General features: G+C 45.0%; 1 protein-coding gene and 1 long non-coding RNA gene across 2 annotated transcripts; one reads left to right on the top strand and one right to left on the bottom strand.

The window, feature by feature from the left end:
- Positions 1 to 99: 99 nt before the first annotated feature.
- LOC127059668 (uncharacterized) lies at positions 100 to 2,243 on the top strand. Its single transcript, XR_007777682.1, has 3 exons — positions 100 to 376; positions 847 to 1,066; positions 1,197 to 2,243. It is a non-coding gene; the product is annotated as an uncharacterized LOC127059668 (long non-coding RNA).
- Positions 2,244 to 11,157: 8,914 nt separating this feature from the next.
- Positions 11,158 to 14,868, bottom strand: LOC103822229 (olfactory receptor 5V1). Its single transcript, XM_030240394.2, has 2 exons — positions 13,953 to 14,868; positions 11,158 to 11,231 (listed from the first exon to the last, which is right to left on the bottom strand). The coding sequence occupies exons 1-2, from the start codon at positions 14,866 to 14,868 to the stop codon at positions 11,158 to 11,160; spliced, it is 990 nt and encodes a 329-aa protein (XP_030096254.2).
- Positions 14,869 to 16,286: the final 1,418 nt, after the last annotated feature.

Raw genomic sequence — 16,286 nt, forward strand, 5'->3', positions numbered from 1 at the left:
GGCGCGGGGCGTACCAGCGCCCTTCTGCTGGCCCGGCGTGACTCAGCACCCGCCCTGGCCACGCCTACAGCGGGGCGGGGCCGCCCCCCCACGCGCCGCCGTTTCCCGCCGCGCGCGCGCCGTCCATCCCGGAATGGCCCGCGTTGGGAAACCCCCCCAAAAATCACTGAGTTCGGCCATTTCCCCTCGAGCACGCTGCCGAGCCTGCCGCCAAGCCGTGTCCCACATCCCACATCGCTCCGGACACCGGGGCTCCGCCGCTGCCCCGGGCGGTTGGTGCCAGTGCCTGAGCCCTCTCTCTGTGAGAAGAAAAAGTTCCTAAAATCCGAGTTAAACCTAGAAACTGAAGGTCACATGTCAGAAGATGAACCTGTTGGTAATGAGATGAGTATTTCAGCTGCTTTTAGTGCTATCCCAGTCACTCGATGTGTGCCATCATTTATTTTCAATAAATTCTTCAGTCGTTCAATTCAGTCATTAATTTACAATAAGCACTGGAGTATTTTAGTATCTGCTTTCTAAAATTTTAACCAGATTACAAGGGAATAGAAAATGCTTAAACTGAGATCATTCCATAGCACTGAACGCCCCAATCTTGGCTTTTCCTAAGCCAACATTCAACCCTGGTTTTTCCCAAGCTAATGTTCCTGCTGAAATCCACCAGAAATACAATTTACTGAGCCTGTAAACTTAGAATAAATAATTTTTCCTCTACGTACTGCGCCTGCAAACTCAGATTAAATATTTTTTCCTGTATGTACACAGACCATAAACTCAGATTAAATAATTGTTTTCCTGTCACCAGTTCTTTCTACACATTTTTATCTGGTCTTTGACCCTTCCTAGCATTGCGGGATGTCCCACGCGTGACTGCACCAGTGCCTGTGTGTGGGTAAAGGGCAGCACCAGAGCATTTTTCCAGACACTCCAAATGCCCTGGAGGGAACAGGGAGCCTCGGCCTCCCTTTGTTTCAGAGTTTTCTGCTGCTCCTGTCGGTTAACCATCACAAGTAATTAAGATCTATAAGATAACATGGGTCATACCTATGCTTCGGCAGGCTGCCAGGTACATTTCAAATCTCCTGTTCTCCTCCCATATAAATGCTTATGTAAACAAAAAAAAAAAAAAAAAAAAAAAAAAGTAGCTGCTGGGCAGACTCTTTTTAATTTTTTTTTCTTTATTTCTGTGTTCACAGTGGAGTGTCTTCGCAACAGGAACATCAAACAAACTCCATAATTGCAAAGTTTGTAACGGGAATATTTCCTCTGCAGTTCGGACAGTCTGTGCCACTCGTGATCACACGTCAGTAGCATTAGGGAAGTCCCAAATTCTGCTTTCTGGAGTTGCACAATGCACATTGTGTTTGATGACAGCAGATTTACATGGTCAGGAGAGGAAACACGGGGTTGCACAGCCATGGGGGTCATGTCTTGGTAACCAAGGTGAAGAATTCACCACTCTGCTCTCATACATGATTCAGCCATTCCCAGATCTTTCCTGTCCCAAATTACTGTTTTAATTTCTACTCCATATAGTTTCCTCATGGCTTGATTCAGGCCTCCTTTTATCTTGTGCTGCTCTTTGTGAAAATGCATTTATAATGAAATCCCTGAATGATTTAGGTTGGAATAGACCTTAAACATCATCTTGTTCCACCCCTGCCATGGGCAGGGACACCTTCATCTGTCCCAGGTTGCTCCAAGCCCTGGCCAGCTTGGCCTTGGACACTTCCAGGGATCCAGAGCAGCCAGAGCCTCTCTGGGAAATTTGTGCCAGGGCCTCTCCATCTTTGCAGGGAAGAATTCCCTCCTAAATGTGAAAGTCACTTGTGGAAACCAAGGGCACCAGGAATATTTCTCTTTCTGCACTGGGGTGTCCTGACCCCCAGGGGAGCACTGACTTTGACCCTCATTAATGGAGAAGGTTTCCTAGACTTCAAGATAGACTAGAATCAAAAAAAAAAAAAAAAAAGTGAAATAGATTATAGAGAGTAGTGTAGGTGTGTCACTTGGTGAGAAATTGAGGTTTTGGGATTTTTAGTATGTTGTGGATGGAATCAAGATGGAGGGCACAGGGTGTTGTCCTGGGTTTCTTCTTCATGCTTCTTCTTCCTTCTTCTTCTTGGTTTAGGTGGTATTTTGTAATTGGGCAGAAAAGTCCACACTGGGGGCTCTGTGGGATCAATTATTGGGTTAAAAGGGAAAATAATGTAAGTGTCAGTTCTTAATAGGACAGTTTAGTCTTAAATGACCTTGTAACAAAAAATTGCTAGCCATTTTGTGCCTTCTAATAAAAAGCTGCTGAACTCACAGTAATGAAACTGTTTTACTAATAAGAAATAATAAACACTTAATTACTATCTCAAGTGCCTTCAATCCAGACCCAAACAAACCGACGACTTGTACCCCCACAGTTACTTGATGGAAAGCTGAGCCTGAGTAAGGTGATGCTTTTAGCAGGCTTCTTCCCAAGAATGCCTGTAAAGTTCTTTAGGAAAAAAAATCTTTACTGCTTAGGAAGAAATTCTTCCCTTATTTTAGTACGTTTTTACCCCTCAGCATTCCCAGCTGCCCAGGGCCTGCCCCATCCTCTCGGTTTGAATTCATGTCCCTCTCAGCTGCTTTCTTGGGCTGAAGTAGAGGCATGTTCATGCTGCCCACAGGCAAAAACAATGTATTGTCTGCCTACACAAGCTTCAAATTGTTGAAATCAATCCCTGTTTTCCCTTGGATGATATCCCATCAGGAACAATGGAGCAAGCTCTCTTGTTTACAGCTTAGCTACTGTACACATGGCACAGACCCCAAAATCCACCCATTTAGGCACAGTAAAGCTGGGTTTTAAGCATGCAAAAATAATCAGAGCTTCTTTGGTGAGTGTCTGCACATGATACAGAAGGTTATTAGGTCAGAGATCAAGATATACCCAAAAGGAAAGTTTCCATGCCTCCTACCTGCACTTTAATATCATTGATCCTGACTCTACCTGTGCTGTTCTCGTGCATGACCTTTCCAAAGGGGCAGAAAACAGGACTCCTAAACAAATACTGGACAGTATTTGCCCAAAGTAAATTCTGAGACAGATGTTTGCTGATACAGTCCCTGAGCAAAAACCTTGGCATGTGGCTTAGGCATCCAGTTAGACCTTCAGGGAGAGGGCTGCCTTGGTGTGAGCAGAGAGCCAGATTGCCCAGGATTGCATAAATTTCATTTCTTACCTGTAGAAATGGTTCACCTCTACTTTAAAACACTTGATTTTGCCATGCTGGTTTAATGGCCAGAATAATAACAAATCCCAGTTAAAAATCAACAACTGTTCCAATTCCAGTGAGCAAGAAAATGCTGAATACGCCTCAAATGTAAGAAAAATACAGTAACTTTTTTTTTTTTTTTTTTTTTTTTTTTTAAATTTTCCCCAAAGCTCAAAGTCCTGTAAATAAGAGAAATTGCATCCAGTCAAATATTTGTTATGGAGAACCTCCACTCCTTCCACAAACTCCAGAGTCATTCAGCTTCCAGGCTTTATGTAAACACAAAATCAACTCTAAACTTGGCTCCAAGGTTGATCATGCGTCTGGAAATTTGACACTGGTCTCAACTGTGGGTTTTGAAAGCCGTTTACTAAAAACATCTGGGCTCCACTTGCTCTGGGAGTTTAACTGAAAACTCCTTCTTGTTGCTCCTTGGGCAAAACACTCGGTGAAAACTTTTCAGTTTGTTTCTTTTAGGTGCCCGAATTTTTCCAAGTGGGAAACCCAGGATTTAGGCAACAAGTTTTCACTGGGTACTTACAGCACAGAATGCCAATGGCTGGGGTACACAGAGCTGCTGGCTCCTGGAAACACTCTCCAAAGGGAGACAGAAAAGGATGTTTGAAGTTCTGCTGGGAAATTTTGCTTTGGAGACCGAAAATGAAGCTGTTTTTATGCAGGAAAAAAAGTCCAAACACAGAATAATCTGTAGCTTTATACTACAAGATTTTATAGACAAGGAATATAAAACCCTCTTTAGACAGACAAACTTCTTCTTCTAAGTTGTGACACAGGATTTTTTTCTCTCTGGAGTATTTTTATACACAGTCTAAACAAAATGCTGTAGGAGATTGCAATTCTCTAATTTGCCCAGAACAACCTTTCATTTATTTTTATTTCTTTTATAAGCCTTGTAAAAATACACTTAGAGCCAAGAGAGTGAGTGAATGTTAATAATACAGCAATTCTGTCAGCACAGCCAGAAGCAGGATCTGGTGAATTTACTTGGATGTCTCAGCCCTTTTTAAACTAATTTCCAGACTGACTCCACTATCTGTGAGGGAAAAGCTCCATCCCTGATTCCAAAGGCGGCCTATGTCCAGGTGCACGTACAGGAGCTTTCACAACACGGATTTGCCCAGCTGCATAAGCCAAATAAGTTTGATGTTGACATTCCACCACAGGCCACCATCCACAACATTTGCTCTACTGTCATGATCCTCCCATGATGCCATCCACCTTTTTTTCCCCCTCTCTCAGATTTACAGTGTTAAAAACAAAGGGATGGGATCATTCCTGTCCCCTGTTTCTGTTTTATTGAACTTTTCCTTCAAATACTGTATAAAAATTGCAAATAGACCACCCACCTAAAGTCAACAAATATGGGGAAATTTCTCAATACACCACAAAAACCCCTCCTTCTGAGCATGAATTTTCCTGGAAAACACTGGTGAGTGTTGAAGCTCTCATGATCACCAAGCAGCTTTGATTCTAGATACACAGGTGAAACGTTCTTTTTATAAAATAAGTTTTACTTGAGAATCAAAGAGACAAACAGGTTTGTCGCCCCTGAGGCCATCAGGTAATTTTGGACGCACAAAAGTTTTCCTTGGATTTAGTGCAGCACTGAGTTTGAGCAGACACTAAATCTCTCAGAGGAGGCTGCTTTTATACTCAGCACCCAAAAAAGGATCAGCAGCAAATGCTTTCAAGCATGAGGAGAAGAAACAAGCTTTTACAAGGAGCTGGCAGTTAAAGGACATGCAGCAGCCTGATAAAACACCACAAAAACAAGCAGTGGCCCATGGCTGATCTCTGTTGGGCAGGATGGGTGGGGGGCACCCCCAAACTGCTGAGCAGGTCTCTCCAGGAACTCATTCCATGGCTCATTCAGAAGAAGTGAAGGGATTCAATCCATGTAGAGGGATGTTCTCAGCACAGTGGAGGCACAGGGAGAGTTTTCTCTGGGCAAAGCTGCTTCCTGCTGTGCTGTGCTGGGAGGGGACACTGAAAACACTGCCATGGCTCATGCAGAGGTGCAGCCACAACTCCACAGGTTCCACACCCACATCCACCTTTCCTCCTGGGTGCAACTTCCTCCTAAGTCACGTTCAGGCCCTTGGCATCAAAGTAAAAATACTGAAAAGCAGCTCAAGGGGTTCAAGTTGGGCCTAAAGCAGTGGTGCTGCTTGTGGAGCAGTGAGGCAGTGCTGAAGTCTGGAGTGCTGTCCTGGACACAGCTCCTTCCTCAAGGTGGGGGAGAGATCCAGCGGTGCTGTCCCTGCACACTGAACAAACTGGGGGGAAAAAAGCAAGGAAATTGCACACACAGAGAGAAATAAACCAGGGGAAATCATCTCTGTTGGGGTGAGAAATGGCTGTGACACTTGAAATGGGGCTGGCCTTCAGGACGTGTTGAAGCTGTCGTGCTCAGCTCAGCAGATGTTGGGCCGTGCCCACAGATATCAGCAGGCCATAAAGCAGGGACAGAGAGGCCACCCACTCGGTGGGACAGGGAGATAAGGGGTCAGAACAGCCCCAGGAGCCCCTCAGCAATCCCACAGGGCTCTTTCAGACACTGCTGGGCTGGGCAGAACCCTGAACCTGGGCAGAGCACCCTGGCCTTCGTGGCCAGATTGCTGGGAAGATGCTGCCATTAAAGCTGTGCAGGCCAAGCCCTCAGAGCCCCTGAGCCAGAGGAACGCTCTGCCTGGCCTGAGGAATCTTCCACCCACTTGCTTGCTCAGTCATGCGTGGCCACAAACCTGTCTAAATAGGCAGCGATGACCAAGACTGAAACTCAAATCAGGAACTTTCCAGTCTGACAAGTAAAAACAAACAAAAAAGATTTCCGCTCCACACGTACTTTGCACTGGCCAGGCCCTTCCTCGCCTGCTCTTTGGTGCTTTTGGCCCTTCTAAAAGTCTCTGAGAAGGGACACAACCCACAGCAGGCTCAGAGGGAAGAAGATTAAACACTTCCACAGCCAAAAAGGCTGCATTCCTCACACAAACACCCCCACACCTCGTGTGTTTCTCTTCCCTGGCTCCAGCCACCCTGCTGACCCCTTAGAGTGTCTCTGCAGGCCCTGAACTCGGCAGAAAACAGCATTTTGGACCAGTTTCTTTTGGCCACTGGATGGGTCTGAAAGCTCCATGTTAGAGACACATGGAAGAGCTCAGTGACTCGAGGGCAAAGGGAATCACAGAGAATTTCCCCAAAATGCCAGAACCCCGAGGGGCAGGGAGGATGTTCACTCAGGCCCAGAAGGAAAAGTTCTCTGACAAAGCATTTCTCCAGTCAGGAGGTGCAGGTTGAGCAATGGGGTGAAACACCAGCCTGGGAGGGAGCAGAGGGATGCAAAACCACAAGGATATCTCTGAGGTCACCACGGAAAACAGTCTCTGACTAAGAAGAAGAAGAAAGGAGCCAGAATTGCAGCATTGTTGCTTCATCCAGGGAACTTTGTTCAATCAAGACCAGCAGGCTCAGCATGACCACACAAAAAAAGCTACCAGGCTTTTTTTGGAGTTCCTGTCTGTATCCCTGCCTCAGGCAGGTTTAACTAGCAGTGGACTCTGCCTGGAAAAGGCAATTCCCACTTTATTCCTTGCCTGTGTTTACTCTGATCTACTCTGGAGTCACCAGGCCCTACTTGCCTCCACATAATAGAAGTATTTCAAGAGGAGCAGGGAGATTGTCAGCCTTGGACAGGAGAAAACATCCACTTCCAGAGTTTTCTGCTGGAAGCCCTTCTCCTTCAAATCACCAGCCTTGCTGTGGTGAAAAATGCTGTCACCACAAAATTCCTCAGCTGGGAAGGGTTCAATCCCTTCTTGCTGGATTCCAGAGGCCAAGAAAGCAGCTCAATCCAGAGAAAGGAGCAATTCCTGAACTTATTTCAGGAAATATTTTTTCATAATTATATTATATAATATATATATATAATATTCATAATTAGTAATTAATAATTAATATTCAGTTATTTCAACCTAAACTGTCGCACAGCCACTTCACAGGCCTGCAGTCCTACAGTTACAAGGAAGGGAACACAGCTGGGAATTGCAGAGATTGGAAAAGAAGGAGGAAGGGGACTGAGAATCTGTGTTTTTACCAGAATCTGTGTTTTTACAGCCACATAGCGTGAGAAGCACCAGGGCAGAGAGGCTGAGGAATAGGAAGAGAAAGTGACAGCACCTTTACTTTACATCAGCTGGAAACTTTCTCTTCTTTTTCCAGGTCCTTCAGAAGTGGCTTTTTCCATAAGTAATTGGGAGAAGACAGTTCTACCCCTTTCCCCATATCACCCTCCACAAAACCAGGCAGATCTCTCTGTTTCAGGCTGTTCCTGCTTTCCTGTCAGGTGGGAGGATGAGGATTGAGCAACACCATCTCCAAAAGCAACCAAACCTCCAGGGTGAGGAATTGGGAAGTGTGTGGGATCTCTTCCCAACCATCACATTACTTTTATTCATCCTCCTCCTTGGGAATGAGGTAACATTCCATTTTCAGACAACATGCATTGCTTGGTATCTGCAAGAACCAAACTAAGAATGTCATGTTCATTTAAAAAGCATCTTTATTTTACCTGAAAAAGCTTGTGTTATACCATAAATCAGGGAATGAATGAAAGGTTGATCAGCTGTAATTTCAGTTCAGTTGCTCTGTGAGGGACGCTGTCCTTTACAGAAAGGAACTTCGTTAACATTCCCATCGTGTTCCAGCACTAAGGTTACAGTCATTGTTGGAAGCTGGTCACTGAAGAAGCTCCCAGCCCCCTTCCGAGCGACACTTCCACCTCACCTGCCTGCCTGAGGCTGCCTGGGAAGGGAGGAATCTCCCTGCTGTGTCCCAGAGCTCCTCCTGCTCACCGTGATCTGGGAGGGGAAAGGAAAGGAAAGGGAGAGGGGAGGGAAGGGACCGAGAGAAATAGGGATACGAGGGAAAATCCTGGGCCCAGGGTGTCAGGAGACAGGCAGAGAGCTGGAAAAGGGGTGGAGGGAGAAAAAAAAGGCATCTGGAGCCATCTGCCTTTTCCGGGCAGGGAACATCAGGGGAGGGGAGGGGAGGGGAGGGGAGGGGAGGGGAGGGGAGGGGAGGGGAGGGGAGGGGAGGGAGGGAGGGAGGGACGGGAGTGGATGGGCAGGGACGGGAAGTGAAGGGCAGGGACGGGCAAGTCCGGAATGGTCAGTGAAGTGACGTTGCATGTGCATGGAAGGGAAGTGAAGGGAAGGGAAGGGAAGGGAAGGGAAGGGAAGGATCGCAGCACCTGGCCCCATTCCTAGCCACCAGACTCAGCACGGGGTCCCTTCAGGCAGCCCGGGCGAGGCCCGTGACACGCAGCCGAATTGTTTCGGTTTGTCCCGGGTTATACGGTGGGTCCCGGCCCGGCCGAGCCGCCACGTGGTGGCGCCCGTGCTGCCCTGCCCCCTCCCCCCACCGCGGGCCAATCAGCGCGTTCCGTGCGCCACTGCCCCGGGGCACGCCGGGAGTTGTAGTCCCAGCTGCTCGACTGCGGAGCGGTACCTACCTGCGGCTTCTGCACGGGTCGGCGCGGCGGCTCCACCTCTGTTGTCTCCTCACGGACAGTCGGGGACCTGCAGGGTGCTTTCCGCCATCCCGCAGCGCTGCCGGGGTGCAGCGTCGATGTCGCGTGGGAATGACGCCAGCGGGAGGCCCGGGCGTGTGTCATGGCTGTGGGGGAGTTGTTCCCTTACAAAGGCCTTCAGGCGGGGGAGTGAGGGAGGTCCGTGCTCGGGGCTGTGCAAGCAGGAGCGCACTCTGAGATAATCCCAGTGGAACTGTGCCAAACATAAAATGTTGCAACAGAAGAGTCAAATTGCATCCTAAGTTTTATGAGGAACAGTTTGGTTCCTCTGAGAAATCACCATTTCCAGAGTTTATAAAAGTCCCGATTATCACAGAGTCACAGACTGCTTTGGGTTGGGAGGGACCTTGTGAAAAACGCCAATCACTTGTTTTTTAAAAAGTTTAATAGTAATAAAACGGTTGTAAAAATAGTCATATAATTAGAGTAATAAAATTTTGGACAATTAGTATTTAGGACAATACGAGACAATAAAAACAAAGAGTTATGGACGGTCCGGGTAGCTTTTTCTGGGAAAAATAAGCCTGAAAAGGGGCACCCGTTAACAGAGGATTAACCCTTAAAAGCAATGGCCTGTTGCATATTCATACATCTCACACATGATGCAAAACTTCCATTCAAACAAAGGATTCTGTCTGGTCGGTGTCAACTTCTTCCTCTGAATCCTGACGGTGTCTTCATAACTGAGCGAGGCAGGAGAAGTTTGTTTCTTCTGATAAGGGAGCAATAAATTCTTTTTCTCTGAAAGATTTCGGTGTCCTGTGGCTGCAATCTCAGTGCAAGTACCTCATTCCTCTCTTTAAAAAAATATCCCAAATACATAGTTTCTATTTTAACATTATATTATAACCTAAAACTATATTTAACAGACTACTTAAGAAAATTAATACAGCATAACTTTCTAAGACAACACACATAATATTCATTTTATTATTTGCAAAAAGCCAGTCATAAAATACACATTTTTCACAACTTTAAAAACCATCACATTCCTGGGTAGAGACACTTTCCACTATCCAAGATTGCTCCATGCCCCATCCAGCCTGGCCTTGGATACTGCCGGAGGTGGGGCAGCCACAGCTTCCCATGGAAATCCTTTCCAGGGCCTCACCACCCACACAGGGAAGAGTTTTCCCTGAATATTCCATCTAAACCCACCTCCTGTCCGTTTGAAGCCATTCCCACTTGTTCTGTCACTCCCTGTTCAAAGTCCCTGTCCAGCTCTCCCTGAGCCCTTTTTGTCACTGGAAGGCTCCAAGGTCTCTCTGGAACCTTCCCTTCTTCAGGCTGGACATTCCCATAACCACCAACAAGCATTTTGTAACATAATTAAGCAGAAATAGAAATCCAATTATGTTGTGGGAGGGGAAACCAGGGCTTGTGGTCTATGTGCAAAAAGAGAAAATGGAAAAATATGTGAAAGTGATGGAATTGTCAAGAAAGCAGGATGAGAACAGGTATGAAAGATGTATGGTGATGACAGAGCAGGCCGTAAAAATATGATAAAATATATAAAAATTTTATTACTTTCTCTATAGAGGGTATGGCAGAGCTGCTAAACAAAGGAAGTATTTTCCCTGTACAAAAGCTTTTAGTTTTCCAAGTTTAAAATTAAATGTTGCATCTGATTCTGAGATTTCTCACAAATATTTGGTGTGTTTACTTTCCTGAGGCTGATTAATTTTTAAGTAATTAATGGAAAGCAAACCATGAGCATTGTTTTTAAACATTTAACCCCAAATATCTTTAGATTTTCCAAGCAATTCCCCTCACACTTCTTTTTTACCTGAAACTTGAATTTGAATTGGATTCAGTCTGCTAAGAAAATTCTGGGTACTATTTTAACTTTACAAGAAAAAGCACATAATTTAACCCTAACTTTGCACAAGTTAATATGCATTTCTGCTGATGCCAGGATAAATTCTAGGCAGGACAGAGAAAGGAAGCCTGGATGAGCAGTATAAATTCCAAAATTTTAGGTGGCTACCCTTGAGTGAGATAACACAAAGCTCTCTAAAATGGGATTAATAAACAACCAGATTTTTACCACCCCCAAAGAGATAAATTTCTCCCCAATATCCAATGTTCCATTTAAAGCCAAGTGTTTAAAGGGTGGCCACAGAGAGGACAAAGTCTCTTCACAAGGAGCCTTGAATCTATTAATTCGTTTTTTGTATAAGAATTTAAAAACAGGGAGGAAAGGGAGGTGAAAATATCACTGACACTCCAAATGTAACCTTTTTTTGATTCCCAAAGTCCTGGGAATTGTAAAGCCAGAACTGTAGCCCAACCTGAATTTCACAAGTGGGTGCTATTTTTAGAAGAGAAAAATAAATCATTCACATCCTCTTTTATGTTGCATATTTTCATATCTGGCAGCACCATAAAAAAATCAGAGGGGAAAATCTGCTCTAGTTTCATTGCAAGTAATAAAATTCACACATAAATAATATAGTTGGACTTTGCTTAAGGAAAAATAAAGGTTTGGTTTTGGTTTTTTTTTTGTTTGTTTGGTTGGTTGGTTGGTTTGGTTTGTTTTTTCTTTTGAAGGCATATCAAGAATTTCAGAAATTCTTTATCTTTAGGAATGGATAAATTAAAATGATCTCTCACTAGTTATGTGAGATTAGAAAATAATAGGTGAAATCTGATTTTCAGTGGCAAAAGCAAAATGTCAGTGCACAGAGGATCACTTATATGGGAATTTCATTGACAGAGTATTTTTCCTCGATTTACTTGTTGCTGTCTGTACTCCCTCCCCCGTTCCAACAGGGCAGCTCCACTTCTAGGAATGTAAGAGGATCTCTGTGCTGATGAGTCAGTCCAGGGGTCTTGATTTCCAAGGGCAGCCAAAAACAGACATTCAAGGAAAAGAGGAGCAGAAACTGGGTGAGTGTATTATGGTGTATTATGATCCTTCCCTACTAAATTTTTCCAGTGGTTCCAAAGAAAATGACAGCTGTCTCCTTCCAGTGTCAGAGGTTACTGGGCACGAGGAAAATGAAAGAGGATGTCTCGGTTTTGAGGAATATTTAGGGATTAGCACTTCGATTTGTGAAGGGTGATACAGCTGATGATAAAGAGTGAACCTCTAATGGACACTTCCCACCAGACCAGGTTGCTCCAAGGCCCATCCAGCCTGGCCTGGAACACTTCCAGGGATGAGGCAGCCACAGCTCCTCTGGGGAAGAAGGAGAAAAGAAGGAACATATTCCTTGCCAAGTTACCCAAAGACTCGATCCCAGCTTTTGCTGTGAGCCTTGTTTGGTCCACTGGCAGCAAGCAGCTCCTTACAGTGGATCTTTCTGGGAATGGATGGCTGGGGTGGGTCAAGAGGGAAGGAACTATAGCAGAATTAGACTTGATAATCCAACCTTTCCACCTTCACAAGCCAGGAGAGGTATCAAAATCTCCCATCTGGACACACATTGGAAGTCAGGCTCTAGTTTGGTACCTTGGAATTCAGATGCCTTTTTTAAAATGCATCCAGGGTGTGGAATTGCACACAGGCTGATGTCCATCCTTAGGCATCTCTCCACACAGCTACATTTAGATTCCATCACCTCTGGAAAAAGGAGCACTCTCCAGTCCTGCAGGGAACAGCCACCCAAGGCCCTTCAGCTTAACAAGCCCTTTTGGGCATCCTGAAGAAGACTCTAATGATCTTAAAACTTTCTTAGGAAGCTCCTGGTGGACTTCCCTCATCCTTCTAACAAGTCCCCAGGGACAATTTCACAGGCACTGAGGAGAAGGAAACTTTCCTCCTTTTTAAAGAAAATGAAAACTTCCAAAGCAGTTCAGTTTGTCCCAACTTCTCCACACCTTGGTTGGAGAATTCATGGCTTGGCCAACACCTCTCCAGTCCTCCACTTGGTTGGTGCAGAAGTTATGGCAGGAATTTGAAGGGTAATTGATCCTTCATCATTATCCTTTACCAGCTGTACCAGCAGCTTCCCCTGGCCAACAACTTGTGGTCGGCAGAAGTCCCTCAGAACCTTGTGGAAGTGCTTGGGACATCCCAAGGGGGCCATCAACAGCTTGGAACAGATTCCAGGTTCCAAGGGTTCTAGTCAGGAGTAAAATTGTGCATAAAGACAAATCCAACTCCTGTGACCTGGTTGTGCTACCATTCAGCCATTCCTTGTGAGCTGGAACAAGAATTTTTTTTTCCTTCATAAATATCCTGCTCACAGTTGTAATCTTGCTCACAGTGAGGAATTTTCTTGCATTTCAGACACGTTAAGGCTACAATTAATACAAAGTTTTATCACAAAGTGAAAGTATTTAAAAGTTCAGAGACACTTGTTACTAAATAAAAGAGATTTTATTAAACCTATTTCAGCATAAACTTTGGGGGTCAATCAAATGAGAATAATTTCAGCATTTTTACGGATTATTTATTAATTCTTGACAAAGAAGAGAGGTGGTGAAGAGAGGGATGAGCTGCAGGAAGCAGCATGACCTCTCTTTCCATTAGGATTTGATGCAGCAAGGAGAAAAAAATGGGAAAAGGAAAAATGTAGTGGCAAACTTGGCTCCAGAGATGGAACTCTGGCAATTCCAGCAAATAACAGACACCCAACAAGAAGAGGCAGAGAGAGAGAGAGAGAGAGAGAGGAGAGCGATTTCAGGGCTGATCCATAAAACATAATTTAATATATTTGGAGTTTAATTTTGAAAGGGATATAAACTGCTTTCATATGGTGTATTTAAGTGTGCCTGAGTACCAGTTCCCAGAATTCCTGCCCTAAAATATGCATCCAACACCTTCCTGCTCTCACCTCAGCTTCCTCAATGCTCAGTGGAAAACAGCATTCCCAGCTGGACTCCTCCTCCTGCAAAAATGACCTAAAGCTGTGCCATGCAATTCTGGAAGTGCACAGCTCTCCCTTCTAACTGCAGAGGGAGCCAAAAGAAGGAGTTTTCAGCCCAGAGGAGGAGTTTTCAGCCCAGAAAATCAATTTGGATTCTAACAATTAATTTTTAGATGTCTGAAAGTTAGAGAGGATCAGTCACAAACTGTGGTTTCTACCCAGCTGATGGCGGAGACTGAGTGAGGTTTTCTTGTCTTGCTAAAGCCCTTCTCACCTGGCTGATCACTCTTTTTAGGGCACATTTTACCTCTTTGTTCCTGAGGCTGTAGATGATGGGATTTAGGAGCGGGGTGAGCATTCCATAGAGCATGGACACAACCCTATCCCAGTGCAGGGAATAGGTGAAGGAAGGGCGGACGTAGGTGAAAATGGTGGTCCCATAAAAAAGGCAAACTATGGCCAGGTGACAACCACAGGTGGAGAAAGCCTTGGGCCAGATCCCAGAGGACCTCCTGGCCAGGATTTCCAGGAGGATACAGATGTAAGAGACCACAGTGACCATGCAGGCGCTGCTCCCCAGCACCCCGGCCACCACCAGGATCACCAACTCCCTGCTGTGGGTGGATGAGCAGGAGAGGGCCAGCACGGGAGGAAGGTCACAGTAATACTGCTGGATTTTGTTAGGACCACAGAAAGAGAGTGTGAAAACCAGAGAGGTGTGCAGCAGGGAGTTCAGAAGCCCTGTTGCCCAGGTTCCCAGGGCCAGCTGAGCACACAGCTTTGTGCTCATGATGCTCAGGTACCTCAGGGGGTGGCACACAGCCACGTAGCGGTCGTAGGCCATCACAGCCAGGAGGAAAATCTCTGTGCCCACCACAGCAATGAGGGAAAAGTGCTGGAACAGGCAGCCAGAAAAAGAAATCTCTTTGTGCTCCAACAGCAAGGTCCCCAGCATCTTGGGCATGGTGATGGTGGGACATAAGAGATCCAGCAGGGATAAGTTGCCGAGGAAGAAGTACATGGGGCTGTGCAGATGGGAGTCAATGCTGAGGGCAATGAGGAGAGTGATGTTGCCTGCAATGGTGGCCAAATAAATGAGCAGAAACAGCACAAAGAGAAGCAAACGGATTTCTGGAGCATCAGAGAGGCCCACGAGAACAAACTCGGATACTGCTGAGAGGTTGACCCTCTGCATCTTATCTCTCATTGTGGGAACGAGGCAGAGGTTTCCCTGGAATAAAGAAGGTGTAACCTAATCACAATTTCATCCCCATTTTAAAGATTGTGAGGGTTTTTTTTTTGTCCGTTTTGAAGTTCAAAACTGTTTCCAAGCGTTGCTGCACTCAAAATCTAAATTTTACCCACATATTCCTAATGCAAAAGGCAAAATATAGGTATTAAACTTCACAGTGATTAAAGCAAAATGTTGGGTTTTGCAAGTTGCCACCTCAGACTGAAGAGCTGGAAGTTGAAGTTACCTTCCCTGTGGCATCCAGCTTGGACACAGCCCCAGGCAGCACAATGGGGCTTTCAAGGTTCTCTGAGCAAGGGTAGAGTGGTATAGATCCCTAAAATTCCTTTCAATATAAAATACCTAGTGTTAATAATACCACTAAAAGGGTCTAGATTAGTAACAGAAGCTGAAACCTTTCAAGAGAGTAATGCTGTCAGAAAATAATTAAATCTCTCATAATCAGCAGGTTGAATTAAGAAATTAGGAATTAAATCCTAAATCTTAATTAAAGCATTAAATCTCTCATAATCAGATGCATGTTGGGGGTTTTTTTTTGGCTTTTGGATGGGGTTTGGAGCAAGCTGGACTAGTGGAAGGTGTCCCTGCCCATGGCAGGGAGTTGGAATCAGCTTTAAGGAGATTTCCAACCCAAACCATTCTATAATTCTCTCATAAAAAAAAGGTGACAATTAGGCATCCAATTAAAGACCCCCCAGACTTACCCTACAGACTTCCACAATACCATTAGTACTTCTAGCATCTATCTGGAATTTCCCCCATCCCATTCTCCCCAGTTCAAAGAAGTCTAAATGTGGCATTCAAGGATCTTTCCATTTATCCCACACTGCTCCATGGAATGTAGCTCAGTATTTACAGTAAGGATTTACATACCAGCCCTATAGGGAGGGAAAGCAAAGTTCAGTCCAAATGCCTCATTTTTGGGAAACTTTGGGATTGATTTTGAGATGGTGGGAATATTGTACCACATTCCCATTTGTGAGACATGCAGAGATAAATAGATTGATGAAATATTTCATCTGGCCAGGCTCCTCTATGGTCTCATGTTCTCCCAGAAGCTTGAGAGAGAGTAAAGTCAGGGCTTAAAGTACATAAGAAATAGTTAACTCAGCAGAAATAAAAGGGACATCACTTCTTCATGAAATGGGGAGCTCATTCAGGTGAAATAGCACAGAAACAACACAGAAATACTCACTGCTGCACAGAATTAATTACAGGTGATTTATAGCTGTCTGTATCTCCAGGAAACAAAACAATCCTTTTTCTTCTTTCTACATGTGGCATAAAAATTATTTCACTCATAAGGAAGAGATGAATCCTGACAAAGCAGCATTGGAATATTCACACAGACACCTGCCAGC

The sequence above is a fragment of the Serinus canaria genome, chromosome 5 (assembly GCF_022539315.1).
Source record: "Serinus canaria isolate serCan28SL12 chromosome 5, serCan2020, whole genome shotgun sequence".
Lineage (NCBI taxonomy): Eukaryota > Metazoa > Chordata > Aves > Passeriformes > Fringillidae > Serinus > Serinus canaria.

Coding starts and splice junctions, on each gene's coding strand:
- LOC103822229 (XM_030240394.2), bottom strand. CDS start 14,868: ATGCAGAGGGTCAACCTCTCAGCAGTATCCGAGTTTGTTCTCGTGGGC. Junction 11,232..13,952: donor TGCCCTAAAAAGAGTGATCA/GCCAGGTGAGAA, acceptor TGGTGCTGCCAG/ATATGAAAATATGCAACATA.